Raw genomic sequence first — 24,684 nt, 5'->3', positions numbered from 1 at the left:
TGTATTAGTAGCTGGTAATGCAGGTATACAAAATAGACTCCTTTCCAAGTGCATATGTGAATCATAAGGTCACAATTGATGACAACTTACTACATGAATGACAGCAGATACTAGTCTTAATTATGCACTAAAAATTAACATCCATAGAAGGGAAACTTCTACAGCTGAGGAAAAAAACATTTCCCTCAAGTTAGAAATAACTTTTAATTAAATACAAACCAATGAGCATCTTATGAACCTCTGTGTGAATTAAAATGAAGGCAGAGAAAGATGGATAAATTGGTTCAATTTGAATCATATGATTTTTTATGAAAAAGAAGTAGCTCATGCACCCTTAAATTATGTATGCAAATCAGTGGCATCAAGTGGATTTATCATTTTCTCTTACATTTTAGAAGATATTTGGAAAATTCTTTTTACACATGAAAGCAACATACCACTTAAAACTAATGCCACTCTATATACACAGTATATTCAGCCAAGTCTCAGCTTGCATTTTAGATCCAAAACTGGGAGGTGAGATGTCTTACTGGTTTCACATTGCATTATGCATGTGATGTCTACTGTGGGATTTACATTTGCATCCTCCATATGGAGAAACAGTTTATCTATTTCTATTTAATTGCAACCATGGCAAGATTTGTCTTTCCATTCCTATCTCATAAAATTGCTTTTTTTTATAAAGGAAATTGAAATGAAAATATAGCTGTTTAGCTTTTAGAGAAAATGTACTGGTCTAAATTTTACCTTAGTATAATTATTAGTATTTTTTATATAAATGATGTGCCCAGTCTGAAGTGTAGTTCAGTCCAAAAATCACTTCACTCTACTTATATTAAAGCACATTTTCTTCTTTCATGAAATATCAGCCTTCATGGAATAAGACTGCAAAGAGACTCACACATGAGTCCTTGACTAAGACTCAAGTCTCTAGCAAAAAATTCCACTGGCTTCTTAATACTACTGTTCTTCTTCTCCAAATGGGAGGAAAATTTGTTGGACTGAAGCCAATCCTGAGATTACAACTGCCATGTTAATTGTGATTTCCCCCTTATTCTATCACATGAGATCCAAATATTTTATCAGACTATTTCTTACATGAAATATTAGAATGGATAACCAGAGAACTGCATGGCACTGATGGAATATACTAGTCTTTTTTTTTTTTTTTAAAGATTTATTTATTTATTTATTTGACAGAGAGATAGAGAGAGAGCACAAGTAGGCAGAGAGAGAGGGAGAAGCAGACTCTCCACTGAGCAGGGAGCCTGACGCGGGGCTCGATCCCAGGACCCTGGGATCATGACCTGAGCCGAAGGCAGCCGCTTAACTGACTGAGCCACCCAGGCGCCCCTGGAATATACTAGTCTTAAGCCAGAAATGTAGAGTAACTTTCATGAAACACCTTATCTCATTAATTTCTGATTTATTTCTTGGGTATGTATCATATTACCTACCTAATGGAATAAAGCAATAGTCTACCTTCTTTAGTCAGTACAGTGCATGATGTTGGTTGTCTGTTGTGCATCCATTTCCTCCTTTCTTTATTTGTAAAATAACCCCCATTTCTCTTTGAACTATCCTTTCTTCCATCACCTCACACTATCCATAAAATTTAGGGAAACCTGACGATATTCCCTGTTCCAAACAGAGGCTCTTAAGTTGTTTAAGCCAATTCTCCTTGCTAGTGATTGGTTTAGGAATAAACTTGTGGGCAATGAGATTTGAGAAGGGAATTGCAAGATGTTTTGGAGACAGGAAGAATGAACAAGGACTGATGTTCTCGTCACTGTGGGCAGCCATTCTGTGACTCTACCAGAGACTATCATGCAGAGAAAGGGAAAAGACAGATAAGGGCAGAACCAAAATCACAGAGAAACTGAGCAGGGGCCTGATTACAAGGTCCTTGAACACCAACTTAGCTTTGAATTTCTTGTCCTATGAGGCATACAGTTGTTTATTATTTAGGCAGGGTTGCTGTTCTACAGAGCTAAAACATTCCTGCTGAAACATTCAAACAGTTGGAATATCTCTTGTTTTCTTGTAATGGTCACTTCTTACCCTGGGTCAAGTAATGGTTTCTCCAAAAGGCTCCTTTGGAGCTTTCTCCTATGAGAAAAAGGCACTTGCTTTGGGTGTTTTTAGAGCTTAGCAGTCACATGGCTTAAGTGCCCCCCAGCCCACCTCTTTATTATTCCGCCAGCATGTAGACCTTGACACCTGGACAACCTCACCTTGGTGCTATGTATTCTAATGCAATCATGTAACGAGAGAGTTAAAAAACACAGAGTGACTCATGATATTAAACCCAACCTCCATTTTGTTCCTGACAGATCCTAAAATCTTACAATAGTTGAACAGGTATCAATCTAATCGTAACTAATACAAATTTTTTGAGGCAGGTCATAAAAAGCCCTATAATTTTAATATTTGTCTTTGCAAATGTTTTCCTCCCTAAAACATTTATGCATGCAAACTGTTTTCCATTTCCACTTTCTAAAATAAATAGAATGCAATGCAATTTGCCTTTCACAAAAGTGGTCAATTCCCACTGGTTTTACAGTGTTTCTAACAATTAAACTACAAGTTTAACTGAGCATATATCTTTAAATATATTACAGTACATTTTGTAAAATCATGTATTTATACCTTCTAAATCATGCTTTCTTCAAAAAAACCTCGTTTTTTTAATAAAGGTGATTTGAAAACAAATTTTGAAAAAAAAAAGATAATTTAATTTTTCTATGCCAATAGACTATAAAGGTAGCATTATCCTTTCCTTACCTAAACTGAACAGTACATCAAACAAATGTGATTACAAATTAAAGGAAGCAAACACAGCAGAGTTACATTACTGGAAGGGAGAGAATTAACACTGAAGAACTCAAGAGCCTAAGTTGATGTGGTTTGTCTAATGCAGTAATTACAAGTTCTCTCCCTCAACAGTTTCTTTCTGCTTGGTAAAGATCATAAAGAAAGATACAAAGTCACATGTCCTAGGGGAGAGGACAGACACAAAGGAGATCGCTCCTTGATATGATCAAGTGTATAGAACATTACTTGTAGAAAAAAAGTGGAATATTCATTTTTATATGAATCATTTTAAAATGCAAATAGAATATGTCATGTCTCCAACTCCACTGCAAAATGTTACTGCTTTTTAATTCCTCCTAAATATTCATCCTCATTTAACAAAACGCAGAACAGAACAAGTTGCACATTGGCATTCTGCCGTCATTTCCCACCGCCCAACAACATTTTATTGAGAGAGCAAAAGCTAAAAATCCAATTTGCCCAAAGTAGATGCTCACCATAGTAAGTGAGACGCCCTCTGGCGACATTGCTTCCTCGGGAATTCTCAGCAATGCATTCATAGGAACCCGTATCTTCCTGTTGGAAGTTGGGGATTTCGAGCACACCATTGAACTTCCTCAGTTTAATTTTACTGGAAAAGGGCAGTCCATCACTTCTCCTCCAATTAATCTGAGGTACAGGACTAAGAAGAAAATTGTCAAGTTATTCCTATTTTAAACAGATGCCTGGATGCATTTTAGGCTTGACAAAATAGATCTTCTGTTAGGATAGAGCAAAAAGGCACCAGGTATCAAATGCAGAACATTTCCAGTTGTCAATTACATAAAACTGATACAAGGATTTACCTAACTTGATATTTTAATAAAATAAGTTGTGCATTTTGAGTTAATTCATGATTTAGAAAAAAAAAAGTTGAACACATAATACAACAAACGAACAAGCAAAAGAAAAATAACACCAATCTAGTTCATAAAATTAGGCAGATACAGTCATTTTCTGCAAACTGCCTTTTAAGTTTCAACCCAAATTATGTATGTGCATTTTGCTTATATTTTATTTTTCCTTTGCTTCTAAATGAAAGAAAATTTTAGAAAAGAAGGAAAAGAAGAGTCTGTCAAAAACTATCTTGATCTTTTACAGCAAACTATTTCAGCACATTGGAGTAAATGTTATAAAACTTACTTTCCAAGAGCAAAACATTCCAATTTCACAGTTGCACCTTTAGCTGCTGGAAGAGTTTCTGGAAACTGCACTTCTATTTTTGGTTCATATTCACCCATCACACCTGTAAATCCACAATACAAGGTTAATAGTTTCAACGTTTCCTTTGGAATTGTCCCATTTTTCTTATATAAAACTTTCTTTTGCTCCATTTTGAACTAGTTGCTCTAATGATTTAAATTACTCACTAGCCATCCATTAGGTACTTTTCAAAACAGAGATAACTGGGCCAAACATGCAACATTACTAAACATCAGGGACCTTTGATTCCATGATTCATAAATTACCGCTTACAGAGTGGTTCCAAGAAAACCATTATGCCCTTTACATTGGGTAAAATGGGAGGTCTTTTCATTCTGCATTTAATCTGGACATTTCTAGTCAAACTGAAATATACAATGTATTATGACTTCCTGAAATATCCTAAAGAGCAAAAATTATGGGAGGGAATTTACTTAATGGTACCCTGGTAGCAGAGAAACCAATCTTAAACTTATTAAATGGCACACTGGAGACAAGAAACAGTAACTTAATAAATGAGAAAGATCAAATTCAATTATAACTGACTGGAAAGAAATGCTTAGGTAATATGTGGTCATGGCATTGTGCTGTATCAGATATGGTTTTGTGTAAGGGGGGCAGTTATGCAGGCTTACAAATCTGCTTCCTCTGAAGCTCATGCGCATTGCATTGAAATAGCAATGAAGGGGTTGAGGAAACATTCTTTTTTCTTTTTAGCTTTACTGAGGTATGATTAGCAAATAAAGATTACATATATTTAGACTGTACAACCTGTTTTTTTTTTTTACTGTGTACAATGTGATGATTTAATATATGTATACATTGTTAAATGATTATGTCAATCAAGTTAACACATCTAGCACCTCACATAGATACCATTTTAATTTCTAAATATTCTCTGGTAAGAACACGTCAGGTCTACTCTCTTAGCAAATCTCAAGTATCAATACAGTATATTTAATTATAATCACTATGCTGTTGGGGATGGGGGAAATGGGGAGTGGTTGGTCAAAGAGTACAAACTTCCAGTTATAAAATGAGTAAGCTTTGGGAATCTAGTGTACATTTATTTATTTATTTAATTTTTTCCCCATTTTTAAAAATTTAAATTCAATTAATTAACATATAATGTATTATTGGCTTCTGAGGTAGAGGTCAGTGAATCATCAGTCTTACATAATACCCAGTGCTCATTACATCACGTGGCCTCCTTAATGTCTATCACCCAGTTACCCCATCCTCCCCACCTCCCTCCCTCTAGTGCACATTTAAAAAAAATTTTAAGAGATGCTTTATATCCTACAACAAGATGACCACAGCTTTAAGAACCTCAAGGTGGCTGAAATCAGGAAAGGTGACTTCATGACAATGCAACCTGAGCCCCAGGCTCAGAAGAACCTCATGCTTGGTTCAATGGTCTCCTATCAACATCCTGAAATTCTTAATAATTTCTGAAAAATGGATCCGCCGTTTCTATTTTGCACTCGTCTTGAAAACTATAAAGCTGGTCCTGGGAAGGATTAGGTACAAGGACCTATGGTTAATGAATTAATCTTCATCACTGTACTCATAAATATTTTTGTTCCCCCAAAAAATGAAATAATTCTTCGTGATACACTTTTCACTTTTCCCATTTGTTTTTGCTAGTATTCACAACATTTACATTTAGAGTTGCACCTTGAAAGATTTCCTACCATCAGAACGTAGCACCAGAGGAGTTGGGGAGCCCAGCACCCTAGCGTTCGTCACCGTACTGGTCACCACACATGTGTAATTACCCACATCGGACGGCTCAACCTTGGCTATATAGAGGTGGCCTGTCTCTTGAGAGACAAATCTCCGACTGTCTTCTTCAACAAATGATGGATATTCATTGAAGATCCAAGCATATGACAGTTCTAATAAAATTTGGGGGGAAAAGAAATTCCATCATTAAGGAAAGTTTTCCATATTATACTAAAAAATACACAAAACCGCCTTTACCACAAAGTACTGCTCAGTGCTTTTATTGCAGGTCATGAAGAGAAAGAGTTCTGTGAACTGATTCTGCGGTCAGTCTGCATAATGGTGGAGGACACTGCTGATTAGCATTCTTGTGCGAGCAATAGTTATTACCATCATCATTATCACTACTCCAGACACCTCCTGACAAGTCTCTCTGGCTTCAGTCTTTCTCCCTTTTAATTTGTATCTCCACACCACACATTCTGTGATCTTTCAATTTACCAATCTCATCATGTCAGTTTCTGATATGACAGTTTTCTGCAATTCCTTGGTACTCTTGGGAATAATGCAAAATTTCTTAACCTGAATAGGAGACTCTGCAGGGTTAAGGCCCTGCTTAAAGCCTTAGCACCTGGGTGTCTTTGCACCTGCTGCTCTAGAAGCCTGCAGTGTCCTTCTTCTCCGTCCACTCTTCTGCCTTCCTCCCCCCTTTCAACACTAAACCCCATTTTGCCACAATAACTTCCAGATGGTTTTCAAAGCGTGGTTCCAAATATAAGGAACTGCCTCCTCAGAGAAGTCTTCCTTCATCCTTGTCCTCAGGGTAGATTCTCCTATCTAGAGCAACTCGAAGCTCACATCAGTTAAAGCACTTACTGCTTGTATGTAATGGTCTTGTTTAGTTATCTGTCGTCCCACCACTTGGTAAACACTGATGTCAACTTTTATCCTGACTGCCCTCCCCCACCCAATTAGCAAAATGAAATATCCAAAGACACTTAATAGTCCTCAATAAACATTTATTGAGTTAATTAAGGATACAATTATGCTACCATCTCCTATGTAAAGACCAGTGTGAGTTTTCTTGACTTTCAGGGTCAAGGTAAACCAACTTTCTCCAAAGGAACTAATTTTCTTCTACTCTGTGGTAATGAGGGTAAATAATACGATGCTGCATTGTTCTAGATGCCCGCATTTTTCAGAGGCAAGTTGTTATTTAAGCACAGTTACCATGGTTGGCTCATTTGATTCCTTCTTTCCATGGCCCTATTGTCTTTTACAATTTCATCAGCCTTACTATATTGGTTCATTACTGTAATGCTTTTTCAAAAGAATTTTCAGAAAATGTATGTAATGAAAATAAATTCAGTGAGTAATAAATTCAGAATATATTGAAGGCATAATTCCAGGGATGAAGGGTCTTTGCTTTTGGTAAAGGGGGACGGTAAGTCAGTACACAAAGAACACTGAGACAATGTAAAAGGGCTGGGTGAGAGTTACTCTGGATTTCAGAGGAAGGAGAGGTGACATTGTCTCATGACTAAAGAATGGGTCTTAAAGGACAGAAGAACATTCTGAGAGGCAGGGATAATAAAAGCACTCCAGATGAAGTGAGGAGCATGTGAAAAGCAAGCAGGGGAGAGAACACAGTAAGTACCTGTTGGCAAGGAGACAGGACTGACTCCCTTCTGCCTTCAATGCAAATGGGAATGTTTGATGATTCCAAAGGTTAGCAATTCAATGGCAAACTGTGTGCACGTTTAGAGACAAGGATTTTTAACCTTGAACTACTCTCCACATCATTCTATCCTATCAGTAGAGTGTTTCATGACATTTCAATCAGTCATCTGATAGGTTGTGAAATCTAAAGTTGTTTGTTGGACTGTATGAAAAAAAACAAAACAAAACAAAAAACGTGTCTCAAACGTCCACTCCACAGTTGGCCTCATGCCTACCCCGATGGTACTTTTCTCTTATAATAGAACTAAATAAACCACAGAGTTAAAGAATGCTGGTCAGGGAAGCTGAGTTCTGCAATTGTTGAAATTGACAGCTGTGGAAGCCTTAGCTCCTTAGGCTCTTCTGCTGCACTAAGCATCCAGTCCCACGCCAACATCCCCTAACCCCCGTAACCTCACCTTGCTTTAAAGAGGGCAAAGCCATCTCATTCTGCTTTTCAAAGTGTTCTATCCATGAAGTTAATATGATTGCGCCTCTCCCTTTCATTTTTTATTTAAAAATGTCTCTTTTGTCCAGTGAGTGTAAAACTTCCACTGCTCCCCAACATATATGTTATAGACCTCCGCTGGTGTTAAGAACAAGAAGTCAACCTTATTAAACCAGTTTATACTAAAATGAGAATGGCTGGTGGAAAGAACTCAGATTCAGAGTCAGAAAACCTAAAATCGAATAAATTCATGTAAGAAATACTATATAGCAAGGAGAATGCCTGATCAATAAGTACACGCAACACTTTGGAACAAATATTACATATGTAATTTAGACTGAAATGTGATAAGGCTCCACTCGTAGTATTTTTTCTAATCCCAAATTAATACTGTTAAGATTTAAATATTGTACTATCATGATATTGTCATACAGATATTGTGGTGGCTTTGCCTATATGACCCTAGTGATGAAGGATTGTTAGAAGAGAAGAAAGTCAAAATTATTATCATTTTAAGGCTGCTCCCAAAATGAGCATGGAGAAGTGAATACAGATGAATTGAAGGGAGGGTTGTGGTAGACACGGAAGTGTCCCACTTAGGTCTCACTTCAGGAGAACTTAATGCCTAGAACACAGTTACTGGAAGCTTCCACCTGCTAGCCCATGAGTGCCACGGCTGCACTTTCCTGGGGCTGCTTCTAGCTAATGGATGAAGCCCACTGGGGTGTTCATGCTGGCCCATTCCCCCTGGTGCAGGATTTCCCCCACGGGCAATTCTGGTTGGAGACATCCCATCAGATAACACCTATTCTCAGAACTTCCTGGTGGTCTGGTGTTCTTCCTATCAAAGTTTTCCTCTCCTCTCTTTGCTCACAGATATCAGGCTTGAATCTCAGACTGAGGTTCCCTCTACCAATTTCTGCTCCCTCCCCGTTTATCTTTCACAGGCACTTTCTCCAGGAATTTTTTTTTTTTTTTTAATAACAAGTCTGATCCTCTAATCCCATCTTGGGGTCTGCTTCTCAGAAGACTTGAACTGACACAGTGTTGCTGAATCTGAGCAACAGACTCTCCTCTGTATTAGAAATGGCCCCTTCCCTTAGACCTGGAAGAAATAACCTCTTTTACTGACCTCCTTTTTCAATAACTGTGTAATCCCCTCACCTCACCCTCAGGCTCTTCAAATTTACAAACTCATTCCTACTTGATTCTTAGTACCTACTCTCAGACAAGCCCAGACAAATCAGCATTGGGGAGGAAAACCGTGTAAGCCCATCCTGAGACCTCCACCAAACAAAGAAGAAACAATAGAACCTTCATCCCCCCTGGGCTATATTACTGAGCAGAAGCCCTAAAACTATCATTCATAATTTGAGAATCCAGTGGAGAAAAGCTGTTTTTTTTTTTTTAAGATTTTTATTTATTTATTTGAGAGAGAGAGAGAGTGAGAGAGAGTGAGAGAGAGAGCATGAGAGGAGAGAGGGTCAGAAGGAGAAGCAGACTCCCCGCTGAGCAGGGAGCCCGATGTGGGACTCGATCCCAGGACTCTGGGATCATGACCTGAGCCGAAGGCAGCCCAACCAAATGAGCCACCCAGGCGCCCAAAGCTGCTGTTTTGTAGGAATTAGTACTCCTGCATTCTTCTCTGAGAATCTGTATAATCAGGCAGATTTGGGGGTCTATCGTGGAACGGCATACAGGTATCCCTTGAATTACAAAGTGCTTATATTTATGAACCATCACCCAAAGCGTATTACAGATGTGATCTTCACACAATCATGTGGACTGTGTACTCCCTGTATATTATATGGTGTAGAAAGACATTTTAAAGAATTTTCAACAGCACTCCCTCTCTCTTCACATCCTAATAGCATGGTGTGTATACTTGTGAATTAAAAGTGCAGTAACATGGCCTAACATTGGAATACATGTAACCAGAATACCATAAATGGTCTTTCTCCATATTTCTTCCAAATAGTATATCCTCACAAATACAAGAGAAAAAAAGATCTTTGATGAACAGCACAAAATTTTAACTCTAATGTTTTCAGCTGGGGTAAACAGGAAAAACAGGAAAGAGGGAGGAAGAGCCACTTTAGGGAAGGAAGAGGTTGTACTGTAAGTCGATTCTGAGACTCAGGTAGGTAACCTAGAAGGAAATGCCCAATGGGTGGGCGAGATCTTTAAATACAAGCTTAGGAGAGAGGTTGGGCCTAATAATGGCATGGCGGGCAGAACCATGACCCCCAGAATATGTCAACACCCTGATCCCTGAAATCTTGAACATGTTACCCGACATGGCAAGAGGGACTTCGCAGATGTGATTAAATTAAGGATATCGAGATGGGAAGATTATCTTGGATTATCAGGGGTGGGTGGAAGGTCATCATTAGAGTCCTTGTAAGGGGGAAGCAGGAGGGTCAGAGAAGAGGAACTGGGACTGCAGAAGCAGGGGTGTCAGCCAGAGAGTGCTATTTGAAGATGCTAAGTTGGAAGAAGGGGCATGAGTCAAGGAAAAGAGGTGGTTTCTAGAAGCTGGAAAAGGCAAGGCAATGGATTCTCCCCTGGAGCCTTCAGAGCCTTCAGCAGCCCTGTCAACATCTGGCACCTTGACTGTAGGTCGGGGACACCTGTATTGGACTTCTGGCTTACAGAATTGTAAAATAATAAATCCATGGTGTTTTAAGCCACTACGTTTGTGGTAATTTGCCATACCAGCAAGAGGAAACCAATAGAAATAATAATAATAATAGATAACAATCAGATGTCGTTATTAAGTCCAAGCGCAGTGCTAAGTGGTAGAGATAAAATTTCCAGAGAAAAACAGATGACCAGAGACCAAAAAAATGGAGAAAGCCTGCAGTTAGAAGGCCTAAGAAAGAATCATATTTTATACAAAATGATTATAAGACCTATACAGTGGCAGGGGGTGGGGTATTCCAAAAGAGGCAGCAAATCACAGCAACCCCAAAGCAAATGAATTAGTGTTCTACCGTTTTATACAAAGATTCAGATCCTTGGGATGCATGGGTGGCTCAGTCCGTTAAGCTTCTGATTCTTGGTTTCGGCTCAGGTCATGATCTCAGGGTCGTGAGATTGAGCCCTGCCTTGGGCTCCACGCGGGGCATGGAGTCGGCTTGAGGTTCTCTCTCTCCCTTTCCCCCTCCCCCCGCTAAAAAACAAAACAAAAAACACACAAAGATTTAGACCCTTAACGACTTATGGACCATAAGAAATCAAATCTGTATTTAATATGGTATATACAGTCATGACAGTTACAACAGAAATTTGTAGCACCTACCTACCCTTCTTTACAGACTTTCTTATTGAGATGGAATGAGACATAACTTTTATGTCTTAGAGAGAAGACCTGCACTATTTCATTTATTGCCTGCATGACCGTGTTAAAATATATGGCATCACTCTGACTGAAAACATTAGAGAATTATGTGATTTATTGCATTCTGAATAAAGTAAAAAAAATACCTGCTGTAATACTATCCGAGTTTACTTATAAAAATCTGCGTTTGCAATAAACATTAATTGTATACTGCAAAGTAAAATATATATAAAATCAGCGTTCTTTGGAGATTTTTCAACATCATTTTATGTATGATGATAAATACAAAGCTATCATAAAAATGATAATTTTATATACTCAAATGAAATAGACTTTACAAAACCTTTCATAACCTGTGGTGTAAATCACAAACACATTATGCCAAAACAACCTGGCCACTGGGCTTTCTATTAACAACTCTACGTTAATATTAGGTATGTGAAATACTTTTTATTAGAGAGCAAAGAGGCTTTACCAATCAGAGCCATAAATTAAGATAATGAAGTGCTGAAACTGCTTTCTGAAAAAGAAATATGTGACAAATGACATCGCTCCTCCGGCCGCATTTTTTCCCAGGTCACTTAAGTACGAGGCCAGTCAATTTCACAGGAAATATGTCACTCTAGTGTTTACCTGTAGATACATTAATACACATACTACGGACATTTAAGGGTTTATTCCTAGTTTCATTATGAAATTCTATTATGAGGGAGATTTAATCCTTTATATAGGCATTTTCTAGAAAAGTTGTCCAAACCGCAGTTGAACAAAATTGTAGAAGTAACTTTGGCCCTTTTCTCTGGTGCCAACTGGGAAGTTTGACCTACCTTAAAAAGAAGGCATATTAAAAGGTCATGGGAACTTGCTGGATGTCATTCAAGATTTGTATCACCGATTCAGACAACTGGGAAGGAAATTTGGCTACAGAGCTTAGAGTCGACACCCACTGATGAAGGATCTGAGACAGTACATATTCAAAACTCTAGAGCCATGTAGAAAACTGAAGATATTTAAGGTTCAAAGAACAAAAGGTCAATGGTTAGGATTGAAAAGTCTGTACCCTCAAAGCCGAAGGCATCTATGGACCTTTCCAACATTTCAGCGTGCTATCTTTCAAAAGCTGTTTTGTAAGTTGTTGCGTTGAGGGCAACATTACATATGCTGCAGGTTCCTTGGTTAGCCTATAAATGTCTGCCTAATCTATTTTTACTTAGAGTACCAACAAGTGTGACTTTTGAGGGGAGGAAAAAAAAACCCAACGTAAAAATGACATTCCTTCATCCTTTTATACTTCCCGGCTGATTTTAGGTCAAGAGCCAGCAAAGTATAGCTAGGGGGTCAAGTTACAAAGCTGCCCGCTTTGTAAACTAAATATTTTGGAACATACTCACATCTATCCAGTTGTTATTGTCCGTGGCTGCTTTTATGCTACAAAAGCAGAGCTGGGGAGCCGCAACAGAGACTATATGGCCCATAAAGGCTAAAATATTTATCTGACTAAACTTGTAAGAAAAAGTTCGATGACTCATGTTCTAGGTTAGTATTAGCCCCGGACCAAGTTATGAGTTTGGCGATCTTTACCTGCCTTACTTTACTTTTACACCTCTCTTCCTTATAAGGCTGTCATACTGTCCTAACCACCACATGAAGATTCACAGCACTTAGGCTAGTCCCCTAAATCTTCTGTACTCCTCTCTCTTGCTTTAGTCCTGCCACCTTTTGGGAGCACATATGAGAGATTTCCATTGCATAACGGAAGCTCCCAAGAGATAATGCAGTTTCCTGATGTGCTCTGTGACCACCATTTTTGGTTCTACCATTTTCTTTCAGAAACAGGAATATTTTCAGTGGGTACCTGCATATTCCATCATTGTGACTCCACAAGACTCTGTCTTCATTTTTAAAGAAAATTTATTTATTTATTTATTTATTTATTTATTTATTTATTTGAGAGAGAGAGAGTGAGAGACCATGAGCAGGGGGAAGGGGGGAGAGAGAGAGAATCTTGAGCAGACTCCCCGCTGAGCGCAGAGCCCAAAGGATGCAGGGATTGATCCCAGGACCCTGAGATCATGACCTGAGCCAAAACCAAGATTTGGAAGCCTAATCGACTGAGCAACCCAGGTGCCCTTGTCTTCAGTTTTAATGCCAGTGAAGCTCTTCTAACAAATACCTTCATCTCTTTCCTGGTACTGTGGCTGCTGAAACTGATGTGGTACCAAAGTGAAGTAGCCCTCCAGAGGCCATTCTTTATTTTTGCTTGGATACATACACTCTTTTTTCTCACGAAGAACTTTTTAATTTTCCCCAAAGAACCAACACTCTCCCATTCTTTTTTTTTTTTAAGATTTTATTTATTTATTTATTTGACAGCGAGAGAGCGAGAGAGAGAGAGAGAGAGGTCACAAGTAGGCAGGCAGAGGGAAAAGCAGGCTCTCCGCGGAGTAGGGAGCCTGATGCAGGGCTCGATCCCAGGGCCTTGAGATCATGACCTGAGCCGAAGGCAGACGCTTAACCAACTGAGCCACCCAGGTGCCCCCAACACTCTCCCATTCTTAATACAAGTTGTTTCAGTGGACTGACTCCACCCTTGTCTCCTTGTTCCAAGGAGATCTCAAGATGAGGACGTGCAAGTGGGGGCCAACTTCAATGACACTCAAACTCTGCTGTCTGGCAATGACTTAGGGTAACTGAGAAGGGAAAAGAGCAAAATCATCGGCAAGACATTTACTGACCTACTTCCTTTGGCCAGGATATTAAGGAAGCATGACATTGTTAAAGAAAGTAGTTTAAATTTTCCTAAGAGAAAATGAGACCTAATCAGGATGGGCCAGTTACTGTGATGTCTTCTGAAGACAGGACAATCCTGTCTTGTCACAGACCCAACCTGCAGTTACTGCGACCCCTTGGTTGTATGTGGACTTACTGCTATAGTGATGAAACTCAGGCAGAAACCCCCAAAATGATAAGAGTCAGATCTTAAGGTAAGAGAGACTTGGGGAACATAATGAATTTCTTTTCTGCTTCCTTGTTTCATTATAAAAATATGCTTTTCAAAGGAGTTTGAGGCTCTGAAAATGTTAGAAAGCAATTTTAAGATTAGCTCAAAACCCAAATGCTGCGGATGACTACAAGTTTCATTGCCAAGACCTGCTTGTGCAGCTGAAAGAAAGTGCTTTGTAATAGCACATTTCGCACTACGCCACGCTTGATGCCATGTGTATGTCGGTGTGCAGATCTTAAATATATGCCAATCCCTCTTGCCAGGTTTGCACTTTCCTCATCACTTATACTGAATAATAGACATTTTTTATTATTTCAGTGACAGTAAATAACATTTTCCTTTTAAGTGCAGTCTAGGAGAAGCTAAAGAATCCTATAGCTCATGGGAGTGCTAATTGGAGCCAATTATAATTTGATTGACCTGCCTCCGTATTAAAATGATATGCAAAATTTACACTGTCCTTGCAAAATGGAAATTTTCTAGTACAAGCTAACTATAGGAAGCCCACCCTTTAATGAATCCAAAGGTAGTGCTCTTGGGTTACAATTTCCACATCAACTCTCAGAAGCTAATTCCAGACAGGGGCTTCACTGGGTTGCAAATGATACAAAAGAACTCTACAGATGGGGAAAATGTGCAATAAAAATAACTGAAGTAATTAAGGACTAGTAGATAAAGGAGCAGCATCACAATAACTGTCCATTCCTCATTAGGTCTCATTTTCTTGTATTCTTTCCTTAAGGAATGTCATGGGGACTTGATATTTCTCTTCTTGCCATGTGGGTGATTTTTTTTATAGCAGAATAAAATGTCCACTATCACTGGTAAATAGAATGTGTTTATTAGCAGAAGATGAAGTCACCCTACCAAATCACAGGGGTCTTCTTACTGGGTACAATAAAGTTGTCCTCAGGAAGCTGGAGAAATTAATGTTTCTCTCTCTCTTTCACACACACACACACACACACACACACATATACACACATACACCCACAAAATACTACCATTTGACATTAGTAGCACATCAAACTGTTCATCAAAATAGTTTTAATACTATTTAAAAACTTATTTTAAAATGGATCTTTACCCTTTGTGGTCTGTAACTCCTCTGAATAATAGACTTTAAATAGTAGTGGTTTTATTATAAATTATACTTTTGAAATAGTACAAAGTCACCTGATTTTTAAAAATGACTATGTAAATGTCTGATTATGGCAGGATATGCAATTATGTCTGAATATCCCCAATAAACTTGATAACAAAAAACAACGCCCCCTAAAATCTATCATCAAATGTAATTCCCATGCTTCACATCTATCAATGCCAACCTCTTTAGGCACTAAGGGATATGCTCAGGAGATTTCACAGAAGCCTCGGGTTCAAGTCAAATATAGATGATAGTTTGTAGGCTTTGAAAAAAGATGGGACTTTGAAAAATAGCATTTGTATTACGTCATGTTCACTTGCTTGTTATGCTAAATTATAGACACACGTGTTTACACATACATTTCTTCTCTGCCTCCAGTGTTTCTAGTCCTTGCCTACTTGGCTATGAAGATATGTTCAAGGAAAAATCTATCATTCTATCACTCTGTAAAAAATTGCCATACTTTTTCTGTGACTTTAATAATTTACCTGAATCAAACCCTGCTGATGTTAGAGAGAAATACACATAAGGAAATAAGAGCCTATTGTTCAAATGCAGGTTTTAGTTAAAATTCTCATTTGCTTAGTGTTTGACTTTTTTTAGAAATCATCTTTCTGACCTTTGTTTCTAAAGATTTACTACGTTGACCAATTGGCTTATTTATCAAATCCTCAATATCGTTGTTACTTTACATTTGATCCCTCTCTATCAATTTCTTTCTCTTTATAGTATACCCAGTCAGTGCAAGAATGATTTCTGGTCAATGAAAGATCAATACTTAAAGAAGTATCTGAAAGTCCCTAGTTCAGGGACTTTTTCACAATTTATACCACCCAGGTACAAGGAACAGTAAGAGGTAAAAGTTAGGAAAAAAATAATATATTGCTCTTATTCTGTCCATACCCTGCCATTGTGAGCTCCTCAAAATGATAGCTATTTATGTCATGTGAGATTCTTTATATTTTACAAAGAACTTTTGATCTATTATTAATTTCTAGTAGTAGACTTAACCATTGCTACTTTAGAAGGTTTTACGTATCCCTATTTTATTTTTCAACATGCCAGTTACCTGTTTACAAACATCATATTCAACTAATAGATGTGCACTGTATTGGTCAATAAATGCAGAGGTGTAAGAATAAGTGAATAGCAAGCTGATGGAGAGTATGTCAAAGGCAGCATTTCAACTATGAATTCTTTAATACTGTATTCCAGTGTTATGCAGCGCTTATTTTTCGGTGTCTGGCTAATGGACTAATGACCCTTCTAGTCATTCTTAAGGGGACCACTAGGATTCTAATCTGAATCTCGTTCTAATATAAAAATATTGAACGAATATTGGCTTCATTGTGATTTTCAAAATTGTAGAACAGAAGTCCACTGAGGCAGACAGAGTTTTAAAAAAAGGCATCCTAATTACACTTCAAGTTAGTAACGGAGCTCATCTGTGCCTCATGCAGAAGGTTGCAAAGCTCATGCCATAATCTTCAGTTGGTAAAAAAGGACAATGACCTCTCAAGCCAGCTCAAGTATTTAATATAATCTAAGTATGTTGTTCTATTGACAGTTGTCCCTAAAATGCGGTCAAGTGGTCAAGTTTATGTTTACTACTTCAGTTAATTTCTTTCCTTTTACATTTTTCAAACAAGAAACAAATTATAATAGAAGTTGTAAGAGCACTGACTTTTCTTTTTCTTTCTTTTCTTTTCTTTTTTTCCCCCCCTTTTTTGGCTCCAAATGTATTTACCTAAAACAGTACAAAGACATGCAAAGCAACCACCTGCTCCCTCTTTCAAACATTTTTGTACAGAGCACTGCTGGTAAGGGAGACAGGTTTCCTTGTGAAAAGGAAAAACAGCAATCATGTGAGTATTCTTCAGCCAATATGATGAAAAGGTTTTCTTTCCAAGAAGAAAAATATGCAGATCTACAGTGTACGAACATTAGATTCTGCCTTGATCAAAGTTGAAAATAAATTTATGAGGAACGTTAATCTGTTTGACATAAATGTTCACTGATCCTCTTTAAACTGGAAGTAAACTGAACTTCATTCCTTCCTAACCCAATATTACTTCTTCTATTTGTTCTCCCAAACAATACTGCGTTTTTATTTTTCTGTCTTTTCTCATTTTTTGAGACCATATGTTGTAGAAGGCTCTGGGAATTCCTGAAGTTGCTCATATTTGTTTTATACCACATTTTATTTCAACAACATACCTTCTGGAAAATTTATGAACATGTTCATTTCTTCCATCCCTTTATTAATTCAATTAGTTGACCTTCCACTGGCATGACATGAAGGGCTTTCCTAGTTTCCAATTTGAATGTATTACATCAAAGATTTTTTAGCATACCATGTTTTAGATCAAGCAACCTTGTAGCAATTTTTTATTTCTCTTACTCATAGATACTTACCATACTTGGGCTCTGATAAAAATAATCAATTTTGTCCTTCTCTTTAGAGAAAGATTTTCAAATTCCAGTTAGAGAATCTGTTTTTGTACCATTTGTTCACCAGAGAAAATATATGAAGGTAATGAGAACAGTCTTAGTAATATGGATTTGATTATCAACCCTATAGGATGCATGATGACTTGTAATGAGGCCAGGTAGACAGAACATGGGCACTGTTCTGTTGTAGCTCCAAACTTCCTTTCAGCCTCCGATATATAAAGATACAAAGGAACACTTCTCTATTGCTTAAGAAGGAGAAACAGCAAAGATAATGGGGATAACAAACTCAAAGAGCATAAAACACTGTTTAAGGACACAACAGTGCTTAACCAAGCTATCTTTCTGATTGTAAAAACAACCTGAAATAAGCTTTTTGGGACATCTTTGGAAGTATGGATTTCCGTGTTAGAGTCATGAGATTTAAGGCTTAGACATTACTTTGTCCCATTCTAGGTATGTGCCTTTGATAAATTATCTTAAACTCTCTGGTCTCAGATTCTCTTTCCTGAAAAAGGAGAAAGTTGCGTGAGAGTGCTTTGGTTGCCAAATATGGATTCTTTGGGAATTGTGGAATTGCTATAAGATTAGAGAATCCACATGCATGCTGTACTTGATGGAGAGACTGAACAAATTATATAACACACAAACAGGTCCTGTTATTTAAAATGTGTAGGCTATACTGTGACTGACAAGAATGTATATTCAATTAAAAAGTGTTACTGAATGGGGCACTTGGGTGGCTCAGTCGTTTAAGTGTCTGCCTTCGGCTCAGGTCATGATCCTGGAGTCCCGGGATCATGTCCCACATCAGGCTCCCTGCTCAATGGGGAGTCTGCTTCTCCCTCTGCCCTTCACCCTGCTCGTGCTCTCTCGCGCGCGCTCTGTCTCTCTCAAATAAATAAATAAAATCTCTAAAAAAAAAAGTGTTACTGAATTCATTAGGACTTTGGGGTATCATGTATTTTCTCTCCCCAAAATAAAAACAATAAAAACAATAGAAAACAATAAAAAGCAATAAAAACAGCTAAGTTGAATACTTAAACACTGATACTGATTTTAGCACCAGATACTGATAACACCTTTACATATTAGCTTATTTAATCCTCGCAAAAGTCTATCAGGCAAACAGTGTTATCATCCTGTTTTACACACGTGAGGCAACTAAGACAATTAGGTTAGTCCAAAGTAATAAATAAAATTAGAAGGATTTGAACCCAGGCAATGTGGAACAGAGCCCAAACCACTACACGGGACTGTCTTCTCATTGTATCTTCTCAATCATGTGAGTGATATTAACGTTTTGACAGTTAAAACGAACCCATGAATTCAAAAGGGTTGGGGAGTACTGGTGTTTATGATCCCTTCTATCCCTTCAAATACTGAATCTCCTTTGCAAATTTCATTTCTACAAAAGATGGTCTAGGGTACTAGGTTAAAAACAAGAGTCAATGGCAAACAAACCAAAACCAAACAACAACTACAAAAAAAGAAAAAAAACAACAAAAAACAAAACAAAAAACAAAAAAACAAAAAAGCCCAAAAACCATGACTAGTATCCATCCCTGGTTCTGCTACTTCCAGCTTTGTAATCTAGGGAAAATTTTCCCCTCTCCCTATGCCTCGGTTCCCTTTTGGCAAAATAAAGATATGAATAGTACCTACACCATAGGTTTGGTGTGTGGATTAAATAAGAAAATACAAGGCACTTACAGGCATGCATGACAAATAGTGAGTGCTCAATAAATATTTCTGGTTGTTGTCACTGTTTTTGGTGTTGTTTTGGTCTTGTTGGATTGTCCTCTGTGGGGAACCTACAAAGAAGTCAACTATGCAAAATGCAGGCATTGTGAAGAAAGCAGAGAGGCAGGGCTGACTAACTTGGACTCTGAAGTGAACCAGCCCACCTAGATTCAAGGAGTAAAGATAGAATTTTCTCTGGCAGAACCAGGGAGCAGACCAAATCATATGGAAGAGCTTAAGATGCTGGTCAGGAGGGCAAGGCAAACAAGTTCTCTATGCTTTGCTGATGGTGAGAAGCTCTAAAATCATGATGTGCATGGAGATTTGACTCCTATAACCAACTAGGTTGAGGGATGGGAGTTGTTTTTTAAGTGTTTTAATGGACTGTTAGGAGATACTAAGGTATACACTACTAGATATATAGAAACCATTATATATAAAAAGAGAAGGAAACATGGCAAGAATAAACTTTCATCAAAACAACTGGCAGAACCAGACAGAGAAGAATAAAATCACTAGACAAAATAATTAGGATTAAAATTTTATTCTCAAGAGAAAATGTAAGCCAGAGTAAGCATTCTAAAAAAGTTACCTGGTCTCTTTTGAATAGAAAGCTAATAGGGCCAAACTTGGAATCTGAAAAGATTCAAAGTGCAGGCATGATAAAACACTGCATCCTTTCTGCTAAATTCATCAGATGAACTAAGTCTGCAGCAAGAGCCAGGTTCTCAGTACAGGTGGTGCTGAGTGAGCTGGGGAGTGGGTATGTTGCTCTGCTCAGCACTGGAAGCTATCAATGACTTGGAGTTCTAACTTTGCTTTTGGAAATATTTCCAAATGGGAACAATCATTTCTAAATGTCAGTTCCCTGTCTCTAATCTTAAGTAATGGAAATACCGCATCACATCCCCATGAGGATACTGAGAGCTTGCTCTGCCTTTAAAATCATAAGAGCTATTAATTAAATGCTCATCTCCATGCCATTGTTTTGGATGAGATGCAGATATTAAATGAATATGAGAAAAGTTCCCCATTCTACTTCACTCTTGAACCCTAATGAAAACATAATGGCACAGACAGGAAAAGAAACAATTTATACTTAACATTTTAACGCCATACATATAAAATGGGATCCTGGTAATTAAAAATGTTCTCTCCTTTTCTTAAATTGATGAATTCTTATTCTCGGGTGAAAGGGAGAATGTTCAAAGGCAGATGATCAGCTCGTCGCAGCTCTGCTGGCTGCCGGCGGCGCAAGAGATTCAGCTGTCTCAGGGCCACGACGGTTTCCAATAAAAAACAATTCAATGACTTAAAATTACCTTAATATATCTCAAAAGGTGGGTAAGAGATCGTAAAACCAAATAAGCTAATACTGACAAATTAAAAAGGGACGTGAATTTAAATAAAAGTCTACACTGTAAATATTTATTGAGAGCCTAATATATGAGAAGTTTATTGGGAGGACAAACATCTTTTGAAATATTAATTACATAATTCTTACGATAAGAATATGCTTCAACTGAGTGGCTGTCACATCACTGATTTTAGAATTTCAAGTATTTTAAACACGACTGAAAAACTCAGTGCAAGAAAAATCATAGCTTGAAGGTTTTCATAGCTGTTTAAAAAAAGATACAAAGATACATAGAAAATAGATTTTAAAATCCAATAATATATTTATTTTTATTAAAAACTTTCTCACCAAAAAAAAGTATAAAATCAATGCTAATAATTGTATTTATTTTAACAAGTATTTCCCGATAAGTTCTATTCTAAGGGGCAGCTAAAATAGTCTTTGGATACAAAATATATTCTATCCATTTGTCTTCACAGGACATTTCACAAAATTGCCCACAGGCACACAGGCAAGAGAAAATCGACTGGCCTTTACAACCTCAACAAAGAAAGCACTCTTGTCGTCCACGTGGCAGGAAGTCCTGGATAAAATCAGGGAAATGAGAATCTTGAAGGACTCAGCCATCACTTAAAACATATTTAGAAAAGGACAGCTACTCCACCAGACTTTCTTTTCTTCAGCTCTTATGCTAGTTACCGAGTTTTAATGTGATTATTGAAGCGAATTCCCACTGTTTTCCATATTAGAGATCAATATGTATACTCTTGGCATTTGTCCCACACTAAGGACTAATTTTTCAGTTTGTATTCATATTGTCAGCATGCAGCTTCAACTGACTTCACACGCAAGTCACTGACAGAAGAAATGAAGGTATTAAAAATATTTTAATTATTAAAATTATTGACCTTTATCTCTCAAATATGGTATGCTAGATATTTATAGGCAAACTTTGTGGAATTACATTGGCTTTTATATTTGTAGAAGGCTAAATGAAATTAAAATCACCCTGCTAGTGTCACTGAATTAACGAGTTTGGATTAATTTTGTAAATTATTTTACCACACTGTTCAGTAAGTACAAGGTTTCTAGTTACATGAGAGAAAGTGGAATGGGAAGAATATGTCTGCCTCATAAAATCTACTTCAAAAAAACATTTTGCATCAACAAACGTGCTACCTAAAAATGACTCACAAAAGGGTCACGGCCAATTTTTTGTGCTTTATGCTATGCTTTGAAAAGTATGACACATATTGAGTATTCTACAATAAAAACAGCACAAAAAGTCACCGTAGTAACAATAACAACTATTACTTAATGAGAACGACTTTGTGCCAGGCATTTTGTCACTGCATGCTGATAGCTCCTTTAAATGTTCATACCACCCCATGAGGTAGGAGTTATTATTCCCATTATACAGATGAGAATATCGAGGCCCATAACAGTTACATGAGATCTCACACAGAGTAGGGCAGGGAAGCAAGGTTGGAACCCAGCTGACTCCTAAGCCCCAGCTCATGAAATGTAAGTCGTCGTGCACCCACTGACTCGGACTTGCCATCAATCTTTCCTCTCTCTTTAATCCAAGCTCTATTCCACGTGCCAAGATAAAAGAGAGAAACTGAAGGCCTAAAATTTAGATCCCAAGCCTAACGACTTGGAAGAAAGCCTTATTATTCTCTCTGCAATAAATAATGAGCTTCTGAAAGATGTAATTAAGATTCTCGGGAACCAGCATGATAATAACTTGTAGGAGTCAACACTACACCTTTGCCTTTTTTCCCCTCTCTTCTTTCAAACTCATCCCCTAGTCACATATCATCCTTACCCCTCACTGCAGTTAAACGGTACAGGGAACTATAGGAAATGATCTTCAAAAAAGGACTCTGAACTTTTAAGAACAAAAATGTCATTTGTTAGTCAAGCGATCTCATTAAGGGGCATTACCCAACAGCTGACTCAGAGCTCTAACAGAGCGGGATTCCAAATCCTGCTGTATTTGACCTAGGTGGGACCCAGACCCCAAAACACTGGCTTTTGTTAAAGGGTATGACTAAATAGAAGGAAAATGTGAAACACCTCTAGCAGCGTGCCATTTTAGACTTTATCTGGCTGCCGAGGGTCTGCTCTTTTTGAAGAAAAGGCTATTTCGTGGCAGCATAATTGGTTCTGATTCCACAGTTTTCTGTGTCAATGTTCTTCCTTCCATGAGGCCCTACAAAGCTTTGAGCTGCACAGGAAATATACAAAATCAAATAAACAGACTCAACGCCTGTGGAAGCTCCAAACACAGTCCCAAAGTTAGGCGCCGTAAGCAAAGCAGAAATCGCAGCAGGGAAGGAGAACTGCACGGGGTCCACAGGAACGGCACGCCAGCCACAGCCCACCAGGCAGACTGGGTCAGGCCAATACCTTGCCCAGTCAATAGTATCCACCCACCCACATGTTGCCCATACGGAACTCCTAGCAGATGCTTGCCCAGCGCAAAGCACGCCATTATAAAGATAGTAATGGAGTCGCCATAAAAGTCGGATTCAGCAGTGTTCACACAAATGGGCAAATATAACTGGGCAATCAAAATTACAATACAAAGGTTAATTTAGGGGAAAAAGGTAGCATTATAAAGGTACTAGGCACTCTGAAGGTCTTTTCTTTTACATTTATTAGCTTCTCTGCCAGTACTCTATTTATTGAAGTATGATAAGAACCCATTCCTGGTCATGAATTACCGCAGATGTGTCTTACTGGAGGAATTAAACACAGAACAGCCTCTAATACGAATGAAGGTGTTTTAATAACTTTGAGTTTGGCAGCCTGATAAAACATTATGATCACCTTGAGATTTATGCTGAAGTGAGCCTCCCTGCTTCACGGAAACAGGCTCCACCTGAATAATCCATGCTTTGCCTAACGACATGCTTCCTCCTTACCATGATACTGTCTCAGATGACAGAAGAGATTAAGTATAATACTCAGAAAGACGCAAAATTGCCAAGACTGCGGACATTCTATAAATATGTGTTTCCTGGGCTGGGAGACAGGAGCGCTCAAAAGCATAAATGGATCTGACTCTACTGCCCATCAACCATGTGACTGACTGAGCCTCAGTGTTCTCATCTGCTAAATGGGGAAAATAATCTCTCTGGCTTTTATGGAGTTGTTGTGAAGACTGAATAGCTAAATATAGCTCAGTGGCACAGACTGAGTGCTCAGTAAATGTTAGCTATTATATTTATTTATTTATTTTCCTTTTTTATTATGTTAATCACCACACATTACATCATTAGTTTTTGATGTAGTGTTCCATGATTCATTGTTTGCATATAACACTTATTTATTTTTAAAGATTTATTTATTTATTTTAGAGAGAGAGAGAGAGAGAGAGAGAGCAAGGGAGGGACAGGGAGAGGGATCGGGAGAGAAAATCTGAAGCAGACTCCTCACTGAGCATGGAGCCCAGCTAAATCTCAGGATCATGAGATCATGACCTGAGCTGAAAGCCAGAGTCAGACGCTTAACTGACTGAGTCACCCAGGTGCCCCAACTTTTATTATATTATTATTATATCATAATATTGTATTTATTATTATTATTTTGCACTCTGGTACTTAGATTATTAACACACTGCCTTTTAATTTCAATGAGCATTGTTATTCACTTTCCTCATCTAAGAAGTAGAGATAGGCCCTGGAAT

At 37.9% G+C, this 24,684-nt stretch overlaps 1 protein-coding gene across 1 annotated transcript in view; it reads right to left on the bottom strand.

Annotated features, from left to right (window-relative positions):
- The window catches only part of CNTN3 (contactin 3), a 331,480-nt gene that overhangs the window by 93,651 nt on the left and 213,145 nt on the right, over positions 1–24,684 (bottom strand). Inside the window, exons 6-8 of the mRNA XM_078075960.1 lie at positions 5,751–5,954; positions 3,997–4,099; positions 3,312–3,496 (exon numbers count right to left, since the gene is read on the bottom strand). Of these exons, the coding sequence (XP_077932086.1) occupies positions 3,312–3,496; positions 3,997–4,099; positions 5,751–5,954 (492 nt within the window). The remainder of the gene's footprint in view (positions 1–3,311; positions 3,497–3,996; positions 4,100–5,750; positions 5,955–24,684) is intronic.

Source organism: Halichoerus grypus, chromosome 1 (assembly GCF_964656455.1).
Source record: "Halichoerus grypus chromosome 1, mHalGry1.hap1.1, whole genome shotgun sequence".
Taxonomy (NCBI): domain Eukaryota; kingdom Metazoa; phylum Chordata; class Mammalia; order Carnivora; family Phocidae; genus Halichoerus; species Halichoerus grypus.
Note: the sequence above shows the minus strand (reverse complement) of the source record. Positions and strands in the feature narration are given on the sequence as shown.